Below are 21,175 nucleotides of genomic sequence, written 5' to 3' on the forward strand. Positions count from 1 at the left end.
CGACGTATCGTCGTAAAAATAATTAATTATACGATCATTCTCGGCATCCGCGGTACTGACGGTGTTATTCTGCCAGAATACCGAATTGTGCCATTACGACGTCGGACGGCTATCTAGATCTTTTGAGGGCATGAGATAATAAAATGGTCTTTATTCTGCCATAATTAGCCACACGCTACACTGCGCTATGAAAGTATTTATATTTAACCAGGTAAAAATAGTTACGTTGCAAGAAAAGTATTCACAGAACAGACAACATGTACGCAAGATGTCTCTCACTCAGCGGTACCAATATTTTTCGATAATTGTTAGTGGCTATATCCGTTAAACTAATTAGAATTACCTCAGAAACGGAATCTTCCTCACTTTCCGACGAATCCGTCATGAATCTGGGCTGTAATTCTGAAAAAGTCTCCGTTTCGGACTTGGCCGGACTCGACGTAAAACTTTGGGGAGTCGACGATTTAACTACATCAAGTTGCACATTCACCTTATCACGATTTTGATTTTCAGATTGTCCAACATTCTGCATTTTTCAACCTAAGAATAACTACAAAAAATCCTTTGGGAATAGACAATACTATTTCACAATAACACCACTTTAATATATTCGGTTAAACAAATCATTCTCCGTCATTTAGCCAGGTTGATGCCCGCCATGTCTACCACAATGTCCACTATGGCGAGTTCCCGGATGCTTCAAGTGGGCTGAGAACAAATTCGCTCTGGTGATAAAAAATAGTACTAGAAAGCGGTTCTCCTGCACTCTAGTGGTAATATATGGCGGCGGAAATATTTAGTATTGGGTGAGTAAAAAAATCACGATTCATATCAAGAGCCCAAGGGCATCGGATTTATTTTCTACTATTTACTGTGTAACCGTACCTACTATTTTATCATATGTATTTATACAAGTAGAAATAGTATAGTTTCAGGAAGAAAACATGCATGGCATTATTTGAAACAAAGAAAGTGCATAGGTACCTATTGTTTTTTTTTATTACTCTCATTCTATTATTTTTTAATTTTTTTAATTCATTAAATTATAATTAAATCTGATGTTTAAAATTATCGTTCATCTAATTTTCTCTATTTTCACTTAAAACCCATAGAGGAATATTGATTGTCTTAATTTATTTTCTTTTTTTAAAAGAGAGACACAAAAATATGTTTGTATGTTTACTGTACACACTTGTATATATAATTGTCTTAGAACCATAATTTATTCGGAAAATCTTTATTTGTTGGGTATACACCATGCCTTAGATGTACGGGATTTTGCCACTTAGATTTTTCAAAATTTATTTTAGCGTAATCTGTATCAGAATACGCGTTTAATTATTTAAAGAAAAAAAAATCTTGTATGAGTTTTCGAAGTACAAAAATTTTTGGTTGATTTTTTATCACATTTTAAATACCTTTGAGTAACCCTAGAAAATGATTGAAATCCAAACTCATTTATTCGTGTAATTTTTAACATTTCATTTTTCCTTACGTTTTGGATTTCTTTCTTTTTCTATTTCGTTGTTTTAAAAAAATAAATATATTTTTCTTTTTTACTTTTTAAACTTTCTTACTTTTTTATAACTTACTGTACAGAAGTTTCAACAATTTAAAATGATTTTGATCTTTAGAAGTCTTCGTAACAGCTTTTCATGACATTTTAGATAATATACTAATGTAATTTTATATCGTTTACGAGAATAGTTATTAATAATGAAAGCAATGATTTTTTTCTAAAAGAAATGGTAATACGTAAATAAAGACTAACTTAAACAAATCAAAATCGTTTTACTCAAACAATGCATCGTAAATTTCCTCAATATAGTAACTTTGCATACTTGATAGCTAATGAAACGCATTCACGAAATAGTACTCAGTGCACATTACTTTATCTAGTTAACGTTATAAATAGTTTATTATTTTATTTAAAATTTCTATTAATTTGATTTATTTGTGAGAAATTACACATAAATTTAAAAAAAGTACATTTACAAAAAACTCAATGATTATTGCATGATTTTCACATCCGGCACATCCCTATCAATCATATGGGTCGCCAACTAATGCTAACTTCATGCTATTCTTTTGTGACATAGAAAAAAATCTTGAAAATTTTATCTTACGCAAAACAAGAAATGAATAAAAGAGTTGATAATTAACGTTTTTATCAACATTTTATTGTGACAGATGATTATTTTATTTGGCTTCGTTTATAAATGTTGAATGTGGAACAGTGATATAAATCAGGTTATATATTTGTAAATATGTTAGCTTTATTTATTATAAAAGTAATGTAAATTGAACACTGGCCTTGATGCATTCATTAATATCGTTAGAGTGCTCGCATAATGATTTCTTTTCGTGTCTTTAAATACCAATTTACTTAAAAATGACGCGGGATGGTGATATTCCAACTATTTTTAATCCTAAAAGAGTGAGAGCACCTTCAGTGGTTGTTACCAGCGATTCAGATGGCAGAATAAATGGACCATTTGCGAATATTGCACAAATTCATCACGCTGATTCAGGTAATCTTGATAATAATCCACTATTTTATTTGCGCACACTAAATTTCCTTCTCGTATAATGTTATTTTGATGATTTTGTTTACTCTCCCCTAGCAAGTCTTAGTAATATTACTAGAGAATGTCATAATTTCACCGTTTGAAAATGCATACCTACTTAGTTTTTAAAATCAATAATTTTAAATTTATTACCATTTACACTTTATTGAACTATAAATTGTGAGTATTTTACTAAAGATTCTTATTGGATCAAAGATCCTCGAATTGATTTAGTGTCTGTGATTTAATTTGCCTTACATTTTTAACAAATCAACAAACGGATGTATGCATTTTGAACTGGATTGTGGTCTCGTGGCAAGTGTTGGGGACTCATGGATAAGAGATCTGAGGTTCAAATCCTGCTTTAACACAATTTGGTTCCCATTTTCTAATAGTGTGTTATTTACAACTCTTTGAAAATGGCCTCCAAAATTTAAATGTGGGGATAAATAAAAGGAATGCAAATATTTACTTAAAAAAAATATATGAATCTTCAAACATAAGTGAGATTTATCTTACTGAATTATAATACCAATATTTTTCAATGTATTTATATACTTCTTGGAGTAGTTGGTTGAATCAAACTTCCATATTTCCTTCTAAAAAATACTCCCCATATCTGTTTTAATAATATAAGTTAATGTATCTTCATTGAAAAATAAGCATAAAATCATTTTATATTATTTTTTACACTTATCAAACACAAGCCTGACTCGTTTTTGGCAAGTTCACCCTGAATTGTTATTTTATCTTTACATATGTTTTGATGTTAAATAAAGGTTTTTTATAAAAAATAAAATCATGTATGTAGTACTATTAATTTATTTATAAACAGTTTATTATACATTTTTTGAGATATAAGTACCAACTCCATGGGACTAAAAGTTCTGTGTTGAGTTGGGACGAGTAATTAGTTAATTACACTATGTGGAAAGTGGCCACTTAAACCAGCCAATATATAGTGACGGTGGAAAGGAAAAAGTTACCAAGCGACAGTAGCAACTTTCTCAGAAGGGTCGATCGTTTATTTTTTCAATTATTGAAAAAACTTAAATTTTAATTATGTTATGCCAAAATAATAGGTAAATATGAGATTTTTTTCCATTTAAAAAATACAAAAAAACTTTAATTGGCTCTTTTGTAAAGTTGCTACATGACGCTTAGTAACTTTTTCCTTTCCGACGTCAATATATATACATATACAGGATGTTCTTTAAACCCTGTCACATCCGAAACCAAGATGATCAGTATGGGCAAGAAGACATATTAGCATATTTAGAATGAAGAAAATTAAAAAAAAATAATATTTAAATAAAACAAATGGTTGCTTACCTCTGCAGGGGAGAAGCGAGGGGGCGCGGCCATGCCGTTAACGGTGTATCATACTCCCTCCTCGTTTCTCCCCTGCAGAAGTAAGCAACCATTTGTTTTTTTTCTATATTTTATTTTTTAAGATTTTAGTCATTCTAAAAAATATTTTAATGTGCCAATATGTCTTCTTGCCCATACTGATCATCCTGGTTTCGGATGTGACAGGGTTTAAAGAACACCCTGTATATATATGTCGATACAATAATCAACGTATGTGCATGAGAAGATTTGTAAATGTCGAAGAAGCTATGTCTGTTTGCAAAGACAGAGTGATGTGGAGTTCTATCCACTTTGCCTATCCCTCTGGAGAAACAGCATGATAGTGTGTTTGTTTGTAATTTGAAATAACAGTTTCTACTATTATTTATACTGTTGTTTAGACATAATAGAATTGGACTTGGTTACTGTATTTCTTGAAAATAAAGTTTTTTTTTTGTTAGTTGCTAGCAGTCAGCATGATGCGAGCGAGTGTCAAACTGATGTCCCCGACCAGCCGGGAAGTAATGGAGGAGTTCGGCACCAGTTTCAACTTTGCCGGAAATCGTGCTGCTCAGAACTCGCTCAAAAAGTAAATATTAGTTCATTAAAAAAGTAATACAATTTTACTTTGTCAAAAATAAATAAACAAATACTGGATCGAACCTTGGACGCTTAACCCTTTAATGCGCAAATGGTAAATGTGGTCACTTGAGATCACCTAAATCTTAAATCTTAAACTGATCGATGAATGTGTGGAAAATATGAGTATTGATGCAATGTGGGAATGTTTGAAAAATGGTATGTGTGAATCTGCTATGGAAATATGCGGTATAACGAAACAAGGAAGAAAGAAAGGTGATGCTTGGTGGGACGATGGAATAAAAAAACTAGTGCAAGAAAAGAAGGAAGCATGGTTAAATCTGCTGACAGTGAATAAAGCGATTGGTAATAGGTATGCAGAATTAAAAAGCATATATAATGAATGTAAGAAGAGAGTGAAACAAGGTGTGTGTGAACGAAAAAAATTGTTGAAAAAAAAAGAGGGAATCAAAATGACCGAGAACTTCCAAGAAAATATAAAGATATTCTGGAAAGCGGTGAAAAATTCCCGAAACAGTAATGAAAGTGGATGTATGACAGCTATAAAAGGAAAAGATGGGAAAATGGTGACAAATGATAGTGGAATAAAAACAAGATAGAAGGAATACTTTGAGGAGGTGTATGAAACACATACAGGAAATATAAGCACTGCAGCACCTCCTCAGGTAAGTTTAAATGCATATGATGGTACGACAGAGATAAGAATGGAAGAAATAAGAATTGCTGCCAAATATATGAAGAATGGAAAAGCGCAAGGTTTTGATAATGTTGCTACAGAATTTATAAAGGCGGGCGGTGAAATAATTTTTGTATGGCTGCACAAACTTTTCAACCGATGTTTAGAGGAGGAATACACTCCTCCAGACTGGAGAAGGGCTGTTGTTATGCCTCTATACAAGGGAAAAGGTTCAAGAGTAGAATGCGGAAATTATAGAGCAATCAGCCTTTTGAGCGCTGTTGGCAAAATGTATGGAAGAATACTGATTGATAGAGTAAGAAAAGTTACAAAGGATAGAGTGTGGGATATTCAGAGCGGTTTTATGAATGGAAGAGGATGTATGGATCAAATATTTGCTTTACGAAACATGACAGAAAAATTTCTTGCTAAAAACCAAAAGCTTTTCTGCGCATTTGTCGATCTGCAAAAAGCGTTTGATAGAGTTGACAGAGAAAAATTATGGAAGGTGTTATCGGAGTACGGAGTAAGCGTAAATCTAACACGTGCTATTGCTTCTCTGTATAAAGACAGCACAGCATGTGTTAGGGTAAATGGATCATACACATCGTGGTTTGACATTCATAAAGGAGTGAAGCAGGGATGTGTTATGTCACCATGGCTGTTCAACGTGTATATCGATAACTGCATGAAAGAACTGAAAGGCTTAAGAATGGGAGCAAAAATGGGTGATTTAAAAGTCAATTGTCTTTTGTATGCTGACGATGCTGTACTCCTTGCTAATAACAAAGAGGAACTGCAATTCTTGGTAACAAAGGTCTACGATGTATGCAAGAGAAGCGATTTGCTGATGAATGTCGATAAATCGAATGTGATGGTTTTTGAAAGAAATGAAATGACTAAATGTGAAATCACTGTGAATGGAGTTATACTAAAACAAGTAGAGGAATTTGTGTATCTGGGAAGTATGTTCACTAGGGATGGAATGACTGAGAAAGATATTGAAAGGAGGGTGAGTGCCGGGAACAGAGTGAACGGTGCACTTAAATCGACCTTGGAAAATAAATGGTTGTCACAAGAGGCAAAATTGGCAGTTCACAACGGAGTCCTGGTCCCATCCCTGATGTATGGGAGCGAAGTATGGACTTGGAAAAACAGGGATGAAAGTAAGCTGAATGCTGTCAAAATGCGATCTCTCAGGCGAATGTGTGGTAAAACTATGTACGATAGATGCACAAATGTTGAGATCCGTACATTATGTAAGGCTGAGACAAGCATTATCGACAAAATCAAGAAAGGAGCTCTGCGCTGGTTTGGACATGTAGAACGAATGGACAGCGAGAGAACAGCTAAGAATATTTACAATGCGAATGTTGATGGATGCAGAAATAGAGGAAGACCGAGAAAGACATGGCATGACCAAATCCAACAAATATTTAAAGATGGACATGTCAAAAGTCGGAATAATCGGCGCGCGTGCATGAGAAGATGTATGAATGTAGAGGAAGCGAGATCTGTGTGCAAAGATAGTGTTGTGGCGTTCTATCCTCTCTGCCTACCCTTACGGGGAAACGGCGTGATGGTTTGTTTGTTTGTTTGTTTGTTTTGAGATCACCTATTAAGCCTATATCTCATGTAATATTGTATTAAACTTGGTCCTTATTACTCATTTTTCTATAGATGACTCGGATAAAAAAAACTAAATTTCAAACCCCCTCTGCACAACTCGATCCCCATTTGTCTAGCATAAGAATGGACTACGTCTGTTAATAAATAAATAATATGTAATTTAGAAAATGGTCTTAAAATCTAAATATTTAAGTAAATAATATGAGAGAAAATATTTCTCTTCAAAAAAAATGTAACAAAATCTTTGTTAATCTGAGAGTACTCTAAAATGTGAACAATTATTTGTTAAAGTATGTTTAATTTATTTCAGATGTACTTTGGTATTTGTGTGACTGTTTTGCTAACGGCATCGTGGGTGGGCTCCACTCATTGCATTAAATATTTATACTTGAGACTCATAACATCTCGCAGTTTGGGTATTCCTGAGAACAAAAACCAATCCGTATACAACAGCAATCCACACCCTCTGCAATATGTAAGTACTTTGAGAATTGAAATACAAAATCCAATAAAAATTCAATATCAAATTTAACTTAATTTGAATTGACGCTTACACCCGCCCTTTTTTTTCCACTTCATGGTCAGTGTGTTTGCTTACCATTCAAGAATTCTCGGGTTCGATTCTTCGGGTTGAGATGAAATATTTAATTCAAAATGTGTTTTTGCACTGCAATATTTCATAGTCCCTGGTTGGTACCAGAAGTTTAAGACTGATCATCTTACATTTATGTAATAAAAAAAATATCTAGATACACTGCCATTGATATACTAATGCAGCGCCCTATTTACCTTTAGGTGCTGAAGGGGAAATGATTGATGGATTAAAAAAAGTTTGATATGTAATAATTTTAAAAAAAAATTTGGGTCCCATATATTTGTATACGATAAATAAAACTAAATGATATCCATAGATGTTAGATATATTTTTTACTTTGTAGAGTCCTTATAATGCGCCGTTCTTCACTACCTGGTTCTGTACCAACTTCAGTATATTATTTTTTCCCATCTATGTTATTGGAAGGATGATAAGGAATAGGTGTGATTCTCCCAGTGAAATTATATCAGAGAGTTTAAGGAATTTCCGAGACAAGGGATTTACTGCAGGTAATGTAACAAAACATTGCTTAACTTAAGTAGCAGAGAATTGAACATTTTTATTAAATGGTCAATGCCGAGAGGAGATGTGAAAGGCAGAGCGATTTTAAAAATTAATTTACTCTTAGTATCTACTATGGCAGACCTGATGTACAGGAAGAAAAATGAGGTTGAAAAACAATTTAATAAATTTGGTTATAACTTTATAATTCAAAATATAATATATCACCTAATTACAATAGAATTTCATCTAGAATGGCAAATATTTGTTTTGTTTTTTCATATTTAAAAAAAATATATATTTAGTGCCGTTAATTTACAATTAAATAAATATATAAAATTGCACTAAACATAATGATTTATTGTGGCTTTTTAAAAAAATAGGTATATTTTTAAAAAGCTAAGCTAACCTATGAGTTGAAAACTCTTTACTATTCGATTAGCGTAAATTGTACAAAATCTAATGGTATAAAACAGTATAAGCAATAAAAAATAAAAGATATAGCAGGTCCAAGTAGCATGAGTACAACATGAGTTGTGTGTAAAAAGAATAATAGGAACATTTGATTTTTAAATGCATGTTTTTGCTGCGGAAACAATATAATTTATAGATTTATCATATAATTGTCATTATTATGTTTAAATTTTCTTCTAGCACGGTTTTTGACAAGATGCAGTCTATTCTGTCTCCTTTGGGTAGCGACTACATACATGTACTTACATTCATTGCGTATCCTGTTAGCCACAGATGCGATGGCATTATTTGCCACAAATGTCTCCTGCGTCTATATGCTCTCCTGGGTCATTCTTCATGAACAATTTGTCGGTGTGCGGGTGAGTTGTGGATTATTATACACGCCTTTAAAAACCCTTGATCCTATGTCCAGGTGGAATCAAGAATACAGTTCTGCGTGTGAAATAGAACCGGAACTCTGGACTAATGTTTTTGGCTCGATGGCCACTCTTAGATTGGTTAATAATTGAGTAGAGATTAGTTTGCATTGTGATTGAAGTTTGTAGCTTAATTCCTTAGAAGATCGACATAAAATATTTATTTAAAGGTGGTTTTGCACTGCAACAATTCATAGTCCTTTGTTAATTATTTTACCTTCGTGTAACAAATTATAGAAATACACCATCAGGAACAGAAAAAGAAATGATGATGACGATTGAAAAACTTTAGCATTAAGTATAATTGAATTCTATCTATTATTGAGCACATTTTGTTTACAGATTGTTGCCGTTATTTTGTGTGACACCGGTATAGCCCTCTTGGCATATATGGACGGTATTACAAGCAGTCCTACCCTGGGTGGAGTTGTGATGGCAACATCCGCAGCTGCTGGTTATGCAGTATATAAGGTAAGTAATAATTTTAACCAATATTTACCCTAGCCGGACCGAAGGGGGGATTCAAATCTCTCATAGACTGATTTTAATTCGATAACTCAAATATTATTAAAGCTACGAGTATTTGCCCTATATTTTTTGTAATCTTGAAAATAATAGAAAGAAGCATTTTCCTGTTTTTGTTTTTAAATTTTCAAAGTTTTTTTTTTTTTTTAATATTCCAAAAAAAACCTAAATAATACACGGGTCAATTTCACTTTATGTACATAAGCATTCGGCAAACTAACAAAATTGAATAAAATACACAAATTAGTAAAATATTTGTACGTAAAAACATGAATAAATTATTACACGATCATAAACAGTTCCAACGTTTTATTCTCCTGTAAGTAGGCGCTGGGGTCGTTTGGTCCCCCCTGTTCGGATCATGTGTAATTTTTAGATGCTTAGTGAGGGAAAGGTTAATCGTGACTTATCACTCCTACAAAACACCAATATTATTTGTAATTAATTATTTTACTTAGTTTAAAACAAATTTTGTATAACTTGTCACTTTTCTGCATCAAATCAAATGTTGTAAGAAAATTACAATTACCATTTATTTAATCATTATTTAAACGCCAACATCATTAATATTCAATGAAGCCAAAAAGTAATTCACTCTAAAATTAATATCAAGTTTAGTGATATAATCTCTTTGAGAAGTGAAATTGAATTGAAGTGAAAAATTCCTTCTTGATAAAATCTTTTCCTATCCTATAAATATAACATCACTCTTCTCCTTCCTTGATCTTAAAATTAACCACCACATAGGAAACGTCTTGTGTGAGAATGGAGTCAAATTTGAGACCTTAGTCTTTTTCATAATTCTTTGAAGTAGGTGTTCTTCGTATGATTAATTGTCTACGAGTTGCGAACACAATACATTTATTTTGTAGCATAAATCATCCTTTTAGGATAGATTGCCTATCGTTGAAAATCTATTCTCGTTATCATTTTAGGTTTTGTTCCGGAAGGTTATTGGAGATGCTACATACGGGCAGGTGTCACTATTTTTCTCTATCATGGGACTACTGAATGCTTGGCTAATGTGGCCCCTTTGTCTCACTCTATACTTGACAGGTGTGGAGACACTATCTTGGGAAAGACTATCGTGGCCCATATTATTAGCAGCCAGTGGAATGTTGCTCGGTAGGATGTCCATATTTACCATATTATTTACCACTTTTCCTAATCAAAAATATATTGGAATTATCTCTTGTAAAACACCATGCTTTGAAGACTGAGAGACAAGTTTAGCATTATATGATTAGTCAAATTAATTGCTTAATTTGTTGGATATTGTTTTCTTAATATAATATCATCGTAGAAGTCTATAAAGTCTTTAACTTTATTTTATGATAGGTTTACCCAAAGCTGTGACAATGTAGCTAAATAGGAAATTATCTCATTCTCCCAGTCTCATTGCGTAATTCACATTGATATTTAAAAAATGAATTTCTTTTTTTTTTTTATTGTTCATTAACTACACATAACACAATTTTTTTCATTTCTTCCAGCTTTTAATTTACTCAGCCTTTTTGGAAAAGCCGTAACCTACGATCTCTTTATTACTCTAGGTCTTATTACAGCAGTTCCAGTATCCGCAGGTATTTTGAAAGCACTAGTATATGTAATTTTTTCTAATAGCTAACTGTCATAAAAATTGTACTTCATAATGATGTCATTGCATAGCTTAAGCAAATTATTTATATTATGTCATGCTATATGAGTTTGCTTTTAAAAGATTTTTACTTCATACATCGAGATGATGTAAATGAGACAAGGACAGTCGAGACTTATAAACCGTGGACTGAAATTAAACAGTAAACTACCGGACCAAATTAAACAAAACACTCGAAACAACCTATACAAAAGATGTTTGAAATATTATCATTAAAAATAGAGAATGAATTTAAAATAATATTTTTTTTGTTAAATTAATGTAATAATCAGTAAGGTTTTTAAACGTATATATTTTTTAAATATGAAATTTTTAAATTTATCATATGGATGTAATCAATATGCATTAAAAAATGTAATCGATATCCTTTTTTTTATACAATGCCCTAGTACAATATACATGGATGCAAAATCTGATTTGATTTAAAACTGTTAGTTTATCTCAATTTGTTGCAACAGAGAGAGAAAACATTTTTGAGAAAGGAATATGGAAGTCTAGGCATTTACAGGGCTTATGACCTGTCATTCGCCACTTTACACACTGTGTAACATTCACCATTCCCTCAACTCTTCTATCTGTTGACTTTTGTGAAGTAAAAGAGCTGAAACCTTTATCATGTGTGTGAGATTCATCCGGCTGAACCGATTCACCTACTAGGCAATGCCTGAAAACAATTTTTATACTTCTTCTTTTATCAGTTAGTTAATTCGACAAATTTAGATCTAAATAACTCCCTGGGGAGGAAATCCAGCCAGTCTGCAAGCATTTTGACACACCCAAAAGATTGGATCTATTCATCGAGAAGACAAAAAACCCCTAGTTAAATTAAACAGTGTTACATTAGAACAGTGTTTCTTCAGAAAGGGTCTTTCTTTAAAAACGGTGATTTTTTAGAACGCTTTTTCTTTAGAATGGTGTTTATTTAGATGTAATGATTGTTTCTTTGTTTTTTTTCAATTTGTTCTAATGAGGAAATTGAAAATCATAATTATAAAAGTATTATAAATTTTTACTAAACAAATATTTTAGGTTTTTAAATTTTCTTTTTAATAATAAACATTCTTATATAATTGTGTATATTTCCAGCATTGGATGTGGTGTTGTATGGTGCTAATTTCGCCGGCATGAAATTGGCGGGGATTATCCTTATAGCGGTTGGATTTTTTTTGGTCATGTTTCCAGATAATTGGCCAGACTATATTACGAGGCTGCTAAGGTATGTTTAATTATTAGATATAAAAATTATGATGACTTTTCTTCAGAAATATTAACATTTTCCAGCAATTAAAAGTTTTGGAAGGACCTAAACCATTATTTTATAAAAGAGAACAATCTTAATAAATATTCCATCATATTTTTATCATTGTTCAATGCTGAAATGGTCAAATTTCATTTATTCATAATTTCAACATGCGGTCTAATATTTCACTGTCACAGTACGTATTGATGAGTTTCATACCATACCATGTATTAAACAACCCCCTGTTGTAAATAATAGCTTAGTATGACTAGTTTCACAAGAGTTGTGTAAACTGCACAAAATATGTAGAGTAAGTTTGATATCTGCCAATGTAAAAAAAGCAATAACATTACAATTCTGAAAACAATTCACCCTTTACCTGAATATACCCTTTCAATTAATTATTGAAAAGAACAACATTCAATCCCAAATAAGTCTTTGAAGAGTAAACTTTGTATTCTAAAGCTTATCTCAATATCAAATACAATTTTAATAAATACAATAAAAAAAAACATTAAATTTTCGAAAATTATTTCATTTTTCTATTTTATAAGTTCTTTTATAATGAATCATTAAATTTTTGTGATGTCTTGGGTTTATTTATAGAAATGAATGAGTTTTATTTATTTATAAACATTACATTTTAGACATGCATTATTACAATAATTCCCTAATAACTTTTCTGTCTATTTTACACTATATTAATGATGGTCTATATTACTAGAGTTGGAACCCATGCTCTGTGACTAAATTTAATATCCCATTATAATTTTTTTGTAAATTACATATTATGTTACATATGTAAATTAATAATTGTATAAAAAAGTTTAAATTTGTAATATTTCAACTAAAGCATAGTATGGTTCATAAATATAAATATACAATACATATAAATATACCTCAAGCATCATCAAAAGCAGTGTATAATATATAAAACATACACATAATTTAATATTCCTCTTGTTTTATGTTAATATAAAAATGCTTTAAAATTTAGCTTCTAACCTCCAGATTTAAAAAAAAACTTTCTGATGTTTATTAGGATAACACATTTTTTAATAATTTTACTCTGCATTTATGAATGCAGGCAAACGTCAGATTTAATACTGCTAGACATGCTAGTGATAGCTTTAGTTGTCATCAATAGAATTACTTCATTTTTATTATCAAGTCAAACATCAGTTCTATTGTTCGGAAGGGAACAGCAAAATCGTTGTTTTGTCATCAGATTTAACATACTACATTATTATAATATTAATGAATACTATCATTAACCACTGCTTCACAATGTATATGTCTAAAAATTACTTTCTTGATTGAATGAAACTTGTTTTCTGTATTATTTATGAGGATATCATAAGGATTCTGGATATCCCCTTCGGAATAGAAAAAGTCAACATTATGAATTGTGAAATGATTTATAAATCTGACATGGCATTTGCATGACCCGAATAAGTCCCTGAATTTGTATTCTACCTCTAGTAATGTTATCCATCTGTTCTACTTGACCCATTCAACACTAACATTATTTCTGTTCTCATTTATTTTCAACTCCATTCTGAAAATAAATTGTTCCAGAAATATCATCATGTTGAGCCACAGTGCAAGGTGAGATAACAAAATTGATTTCGGCTATAGTTGTTTTTAAAATCTTATAGCTCAAAATTAAGAAGTCTAAGTGATGTACATAGTCAATTATAATAATCAAATCATTTAATTATTTAGATAGCTAATTTATTTGATTATCTTCATAATTGATCTAGTCACAACTCACAACAGATTATTCAGTTGGGAAACCTTGTATGAAAGGAACTCAAATAGTAAAAATAATTAATTAGATACTAATAAACGCCATGTATATTTGAATCTTTGATAAAATTTGGCTAGTAAAAACAGAAACAATAAAAATAATATATCAAAATAAATTAATCTTAAAGTATAGTTTTGGAAATAAAGGTCCTTTATGATAGGAATTATAGCCACTTAGAAATCAATTAGTTAACCTTTGTTCTTCACATATTATGATGTAGTTTGTTTATGAATATTGCATAATACAGCAACATCATCAGAACACTGCTATTCTGAATCTTCAAATATAGTACATATTTATATTTTTATGAGAAGAATGCGGGATAAAATAAAATAGGAGTAAATTTTTTTATTATTTGTAATTTTTTGGAGTTTCGATACAAATGTAAGTAAATACTTATCAAGTGTTTAGAAATTATCAATGTCGACGCCAACACAAAATAATTTTTAAATTATTTGATTATATTTATCAATAATTGGCCATGTACATCTTTAGAAATAAGTATATATTTATCAAAGACCATATAAATTCTAAACATGGGTAATTAATATTACTCAAGTGTTTTTTTAAGAAACATGTGTATTAGATAAATTATATTTTTTAAATCTTCAACGTACAAACTGTCTTAAACAATGAAGTGCACAGTAATTTCTTATCAACCAAATACATTTTGTGTATATTTTTACATACATATGAATACCTGATCCACTATACATTGGCGGTTTTATTTATAACAATTTAAATATTGTTTGTCTAATTTATGAAACTAAGATGTAAAATCATGTTTTTTACCCTGTCTAAAATTATGGCACTACTGCATCATAGTATTCCTTAATAACATACCCTAGTCTGGTACGTAAAATAGATATTTATTTAATTATATATATAATACTAATACTGTTGTTCCGACCAATGTGCTCTATGTTCTATTGTAAGCAGAAAATCTAAAAAATATAAACCAACAATCTTTTTAATTTTTTAAAATTAAAAACAGTTATTCTTTCTTCATTTTTCCCCTAACCATTTTTTTAATTCTGTGACCCCAGTGTTTTACTGTAAATTAAAATTCCTGCATCATTAAATCACTTAAAATAAAAAATAAATTAAAAAACACATTTTTTAATGCCTTGAAACAAATGGTTGACTTGAAATTACTGTAATTGAAGTTAAATCAGTTTTTATCAAAATCCCTATTTCTTTATATATGTAAATGTTAAAAGAATAATAATTTATTTTTGTCGTTACAGTTTAAAAAATATGTGATTATATTGAAGGCCTTTTATTTTTGTATTACCTCATCAAGCATGAACTTATAATTTAACATTTTTATTTTTAGTTTTCATCAAAAAACTAAATAAATATATTCATTGATACCACATCAATGTGTTCATTATATTAGTCTATTCACACTGAACAACATATATAATTATACATACTATTACATATTTATCCTAAAAGTATTATAAACTTATAATATTAGAAATCAAACACTGATTTGAGTCTACTGAACACTTGAATGAATTTTCAAATGAATTTTCAAACATTTGTTTGAAAATGCCCTAACAAGGCGAAACAATTGTCACGAAGTTTTTATTTTTATATGTTTATATTTGTAAAAATAAAATAAAGTGTTCAGTAGACTCAAATCAGTGTTTGATTTCTAATATTATAAGTTTAAATATGGAGTTCTACAAAATAAACACCAAATCAATCAATAAAAGTATTATGCATATGATACCACACAAATAATTATCACAAAGTAAACACCAGTTTCTTATTTTTGTAAAATTATTGTTTTTAATGCAGTCTTTAATTGTGCTTCTGATAAATAAATAAAAAGTATAGTGAATAAATAAAAAAATATAACCCTAATTGTGAAATGATTAATGTATGTAATGTTCACTTACACATTAAACTTACATAGAAAGCATTTTTGTGGGTATTACATTTACAAGAACATAAAAGTACTAGTAGTTTTCTATGATAGTTTAATTTTAAAAAATGTGATCCATCCTCGCAAGGATGATTTGTGCCATATTGGTATAACATTCCATTTTTTAAACTGTTTCTTGGGTTAAAAAATTATATCATTCAGAATAATAAATTTGAAAATGCCAAATAACCTCTGGCGAAAATGTTGAAGGAGTATGGGATGAATTTAAAGAAATAGGGAGATTTAATTTAAAATAAAGGGGGTATGGTTCCCAAATATCACAATAAATGCATAATTTTATGTATATATTATGATAATAAATAAATAAATAACCAAATACATTTATATGAATATTTGATTCATTTTAATTGTATTTTAACACATTCTTAAAAACGTTTTTTTTATTTTATTAAATTAAACATACAACACATGCGAATACATGAACACGTTATTTAAAATTTAAAGTATTGCACACCCATACGCACACCAAAACATCATAATATATATAATAAATATATTTTTTAATATAAAAAAGCAATTATGCTATAATTAGATAAAAAGTATTCAAATTTTATTTAAGAGCCCTCCTCACTAGGATAATGTGTTGAGGAGTTCTATATAGTTTTAAAAATTTTATTCACATGTTCAAATTTTTATTTTTATTTCTTTTTTGATACTTGTTTATTTCTAGTAACTTATCATTTTAGGAAGCATATTTATACAGTTTGGTAGAAAAGTAATCCTAGTCGTAAAAGGGAGGAATATTTACATGAATATTATTTGTTGTCCTTGTTATATATCATGTTTTATAACCATGTCCCTGAGCAGGGGATGATGAAACAAAAAATAAAGATACGAACACTTTATTTAGAATGAAATATATTTCTGTGGTATTGTTTTTAATTTATAGATATCATTTTGTTAATCGTAGAGCTTGCCCGATCATATTTTAGTTGCTTGCGTAGTGTTTTTAGTTTTGTGTTTTGATTTGGCCTTGTTAGATTGGGGTGATGCTTTGTCCTGTTCACTGACAGTACCGTTTTTGCTCCAACCATTGGTTGCCTTGGACTCGCAAGGCCGGCGTTCTTTCATCACCGAGACATACACCTGCCTGCTCAGGATCCATTCCCAAGCTAGTTTAGTTCAGCCACACCTCGTCACCAGTAAGTAATCATAGTCTCGTATTGTCTATGCTGCTGCAATATTTTAATATCAAAATTTGCTTTCAAACTGCGCTCGACCCATTCCATAAATGAAGCCTGCAAAATTACTTTTATATCATCTTTATTATACTGACTACTCTTTGTTAAAAATATTGAAAAATGAAATCAAGCGGGAATAACTAGTAGTGCAGTGGTTGGCACATCCGCCTACCATTCTTGAGGTCTCAGTCGAAGCCTGGCAGGGTCGATGTGAAATATTAGTTTTAATGGTGGTTTAACACTACAATATTTTGCTGTCCTTGGACTGGTACCTAAAGCCTGAGACTGATCACCTTACCCGCAATTTTAACAGCCATACTTAACCTGCGGCCCACCAAGTTTCTATTTGTGACCCGAAACGCATTCATTATCTTTAGATACGCATAGGGATATCGCTGCGAACTGACTGGAACTGACTGGAACTGACGCTGGCGGCACTTACCTACCCTTCCCGGACCTCGCGCTCAACCAGAGTATTGTACTCATAAGGTTTTTATTTGTTTAGCGCCGGTTGTTTAAAATTGCTTAAACGAGTTTAAAAGACAAACCCTGTCTAAAATAGTAAAAACATGATCTCGGTATAATTAATCGGAATTATTTTAAGCAAACACTCGAAAAAAAAATCATGTAGAGAAATACGTTATTGTTTGAGCTGGAATTGGCTGGTATGCTGATAAGCGATGGGTATTATCATCATTCTGTTTTAGTTAAAAAATATACTTGTTGATTTATCAAGTGGCGGCGCCCCAATCTTGAATGAAACGGGTTTCAACCAATATTGATTTTTTCAATCATATCAGTATAATATTGCGGCCTGCATAACATAATATGTATATGGCCCAAAGAAAAAAAAATATGTCTGGATCAGAATGCCAATTCAGTACCCTATGCATCACTGGGTGTAGATAGGGAAATGATTATGATGTTTTGCAAAACCGAAACATTTATGTACATTGTCCACCCCTCATTCATTCAATTAAAGTAGCATTATACATTCAATATTTTTTAAATGATGGCGCTTTGTAGTTTTCATTTTTAAAGACTAACCAACCATCAGCTTGTAGATAATTTTTACTAATATAACAAATTTTCCGTAATAATTATTGTGCAATAAGCTTCCGAAGAAAGTTGTCTTGTTAATCTCATGTAAAAAATTCAATAGATAAAATTAATTTCTATTGCCTATTTTACTACACATATATTTCAATATTGCAGCTGCATTGACATAATATTAACCCTCAAAAAATGTATAGCACATAATAGGAACTACATTGTATAACTCACTAATATTAGATTGTTATGTTTGTGAAATAATGATGAAAAAAATATTTGCTCAATGCATAACATAAGTTGGATTCATCACCACCGCTAGAATATAAAAACGTTTGATTAAATTTATTTTGTTTGCGTTTTAGCATTTTATCAATTAAATTAGGGTCATATTAATTATTATGGATAATAAGTTTAATAATGTTTAATTCCGTTTGGAAGTTGGAATGGCTCAGTGGAATATTGATCAACGGGTTAAGCATTGAGTGGAAGCTGGCCAATTTATGTTGCATAGGGTGTGAAGATGAAGCCGGAATGACAGAATCTTTATAAGTGGGTTTTCCGTAAATACTAAATGCAATTGTATTACTCTCTATTTTTAAAGTCAAATTGAGAAAGTTTATGGAATTGTCTTCCTTAGATTCTAGGGTGACCCTTAGACATGATTAATAATAAATAAATTTATGCATTGTCTTTCAGCAGTGTCCTGCAATGGTCTCCTGGAATGGCCTCTTCCCCTAGACAAAGTTGAATTTTGAATGTCACTTTTTTTTTAAACTACAAATTATTTATCTGTGAACCTTCCCACAATAATTATTGTAAGATATAAAATGACCGCGACATTTCAAGAAATTCTGATTTTTGTAAGTGCAGATAGAATTGTGGTTCAAGTAATAGAGAATATTATAGTGAATTATTGAAATCAACAGTTCTACATCTTTCATATTATTATTTTTTTACAAATAAATATTTACATTGCTATAACAGTGGGCCCTAAATAGGCAAATGAATGCCTATATTAAAAAATATTGCATGCACACATAATCAAAAGTCTTAAGTGTTATCAATGTCAACTTGGAGTACCAGCTATAGTTTTCTTATCCTTGTCTTTAAATAGACTTTTCATTTTAGTAATGTGAAAGAAAACCCAAAGTATTATCTTCGAAAACCAAGAGACCGCAGAACCTCCAAGATGGTCCAACTAGGTCAAGCAACACACGTCATGAAAGGCATTTATCATCACTTAAATGTATAAAAAACTCATCTGTTTTTCCTACCAAATATTCTATGCGGAGTATTAAACAGATTTCTTTTCTTTCTTTATTATGTGCGGCAATCTTTATATATAAGATCTGGATGCGGTTATATTCTGGTAAATGTTGACACATTATCATGTGGTGATATTGGCAGATATATTGATAAATCAAAAACAAAATGCGGATTGGAAGATTTTAAAATATAAATGGAATTTATAAAATATTGCACGGTAGGTACTGCAGGTTTCTCAGGTTCCTACTCCTTAAGGTAAAGCCGACAACCATCATAAATAGATGGCGGCAAACATTTACATATTGTATATTATAATAATTGAATGTAGATAGTATTTTGAGCTTAACGTAATGTTTTCAGGTGGTCGTTGCGTCGCCACGTTAGAACCTGCAGCAGCCGAAGAGAACTGATTGACTACAGAACCGGATACATTCGCTCCCACCTCCGCTCTCCTAGTGGGACGGTCCGGTGACCCTTCCTACCTCCCGCTACTCCAGTTTAATCCCTCCTCATCACCTTCACATTCAGGAAGAAAACAACGGGAGCAGTTGAGAAATCTCTATTGAGAATTATAAAGGTCGATCATTGTCAGAAAATGCACGGATAGCTATGGGAAAGGTTCAGTCTGTTCAAATATCTATGGAATTTTCACTGATATAGTTATGAATTAGTGTAACATTAAATTTCTTTAATTTTCTCAGCCATTCAGATGCAGTATGCTTATTGCGTCGTGTGGCTTTCTCATTCTTTTCCGGCGTTCGGAATCCCATTGCAGCATTCATCATCAGGTTTGACGTACATAATTTATGTTGGTATTTATGTAACCTTATGTACTTTGGACTTGTACTGAGTCGCAGTTATTATTTATATGCAGCTTATGATTTTAAAAACTGTTTCATATTACAGTGTATATCTTTCTATAATGTATCTATTACTCCGTGATTATAATCGCATTTCATCACACAAATACATCGACTCTGATGATGGGCGCTGCTGTGCCATCCGGAATGCTAGCAAAAAGTTTGAATAACACAAAAACTCGGAAAAACTGTATGGGTATTCACTATTACTAACACTCCATATTTGTTTTATTATTATTATTATGGATAACTTATAAAGCGCCATTTTCGTAATATAATACCTCAAGGGCGCTTTACATAGTGATTCTATAGTTATTTTTTTTTTTTATTGAAGCTTTTAAATTCGTAATTTAAACAATTTATTTTGTTGACACATGCTACGGATTTATTCAAATGATTGGTGCAAGATATAGGTCTCTTCCACTTCTGCCGATCCTGCGCTCTCCTAATTCATTGTCTTCTATCGCAGTAGTTAAAAACATAAATTAACTGTCTGTTATCAGTTTCATTGTCATAGTGGTGAGAATTTGAAATAAATCGGCAATCCAGTAGGACCACCATTCCCAAACTCTTTCCGTGCATATTTTTTCAATGGTCTATCTATAATAAATTAGGACATTTATAGCATATTGTCACATTCTTGCCAAAACTTTCAATGTATGTATGTATGTATTATATTATGTATTTTACATAATATATTTAGTGTTTTTTTTAAACAAATGCAATCTTCTGTACCATTGGGGCCTTACTTATAAACCTGGTATAAAGTTACGCCTAGGCATAGTGGTAGAATAAGGATGGTATTCTACCACTTTAATAAG

The 21,175-nt window shown here is 31.0% G+C and overlaps 2 protein-coding genes and 1 long non-coding RNA gene across 28 annotated transcripts in view; 1 reads left to right on the top strand and 2 right to left on the bottom strand.

The window, feature by feature from the left end:
* The window catches only part of mask (multiple ankyrin repeats single KH domain), a 73,114-nt gene extending 72,433 nt beyond the window's left edge, over nucleotides 1-681 (bottom strand). For all 24 annotated transcript variants that reach the window (XM_088242778.1, XM_088242779.1, XM_088242777.1 and 21 more), the window contains exon 1: nucleotides 344-681. In XM_088242778.1, coding sequence (XP_088098904.1) covers nucleotides 344-532 — 189 coding nt within the window. In that variant the 5' untranslated portion in view covers nucleotides 533-681. The remainder of the gene's footprint in view (nucleotides 1-343) is intronic.
* A 1,414-nt stretch (nucleotides 682-2,095) lies between these two features.
* On the top strand, nucleotides 2,096-20,833 carry LOC148284055 (solute carrier family 35 member F3). 3 transcript variants are annotated; one of them, XM_088242784.1, is made up of 12 exons: nucleotides 2,125-2,531; nucleotides 4,379-4,506; nucleotides 7,133-7,297; nucleotides 7,761-7,926; nucleotides 8,573-8,751; nucleotides 9,151-9,279; nucleotides 10,269-10,458; nucleotides 10,827-10,916; nucleotides 12,077-12,206; nucleotides 13,809-13,838; nucleotides 17,050-17,136; nucleotides 19,855-20,833. In XM_088242784.1, the coding sequence occupies exons 1-11, from the start codon at nucleotides 2,393-2,395 to the stop codon at nucleotides 17,108-17,110; spliced, it is 1,407 nt and encodes a 468-aa protein (XP_088098910.1). In that variant the 5' UTR covers nucleotides 2,125-2,392; the 3' UTR covers nucleotides 17,111-17,136; nucleotides 19,855-20,833. The 3 variants fall into 3 exon arrangements, with proteins under 3 accessions (XP_088098911.1, XP_088098910.1, XP_088098909.1); XM_088242785.1 differs by lacking the exons at nucleotides 13,809-13,838; nucleotides 19,855-20,833 and having other exon boundaries at nucleotides 2,096-2,531; nucleotides 16,975-18,029; XM_088242783.1 differs by lacking the exons at nucleotides 13,809-13,838; nucleotides 17,050-17,136 and having other exon boundaries at nucleotides 19,855-20,100.
* LOC148284056 (uncharacterized) lies at nucleotides 17,130-19,624 on the bottom strand. Its single transcript, XR_015825429.1, has 2 exons — nucleotides 19,503-19,624; nucleotides 17,130-17,232 (listed from the first exon to the last, which is right to left on the bottom strand). It is a non-coding gene; the product is annotated as an uncharacterized LOC148284056 (long non-coding RNA).
* Nucleotides 20,834-21,175: the final 342 nt, after the last annotated feature.

Source organism: Micrasema longulum, unplaced genomic scaffold (assembly GCF_059751315.1).
Source record: "Micrasema longulum isolate JH-2025_06_02 unplaced genomic scaffold, ASM5975131v1 h1tg000163l, whole genome shotgun sequence".
Lineage (NCBI taxonomy): Eukaryota > Metazoa > Arthropoda > Insecta > Trichoptera > Brachycentridae > Micrasema > Micrasema longulum.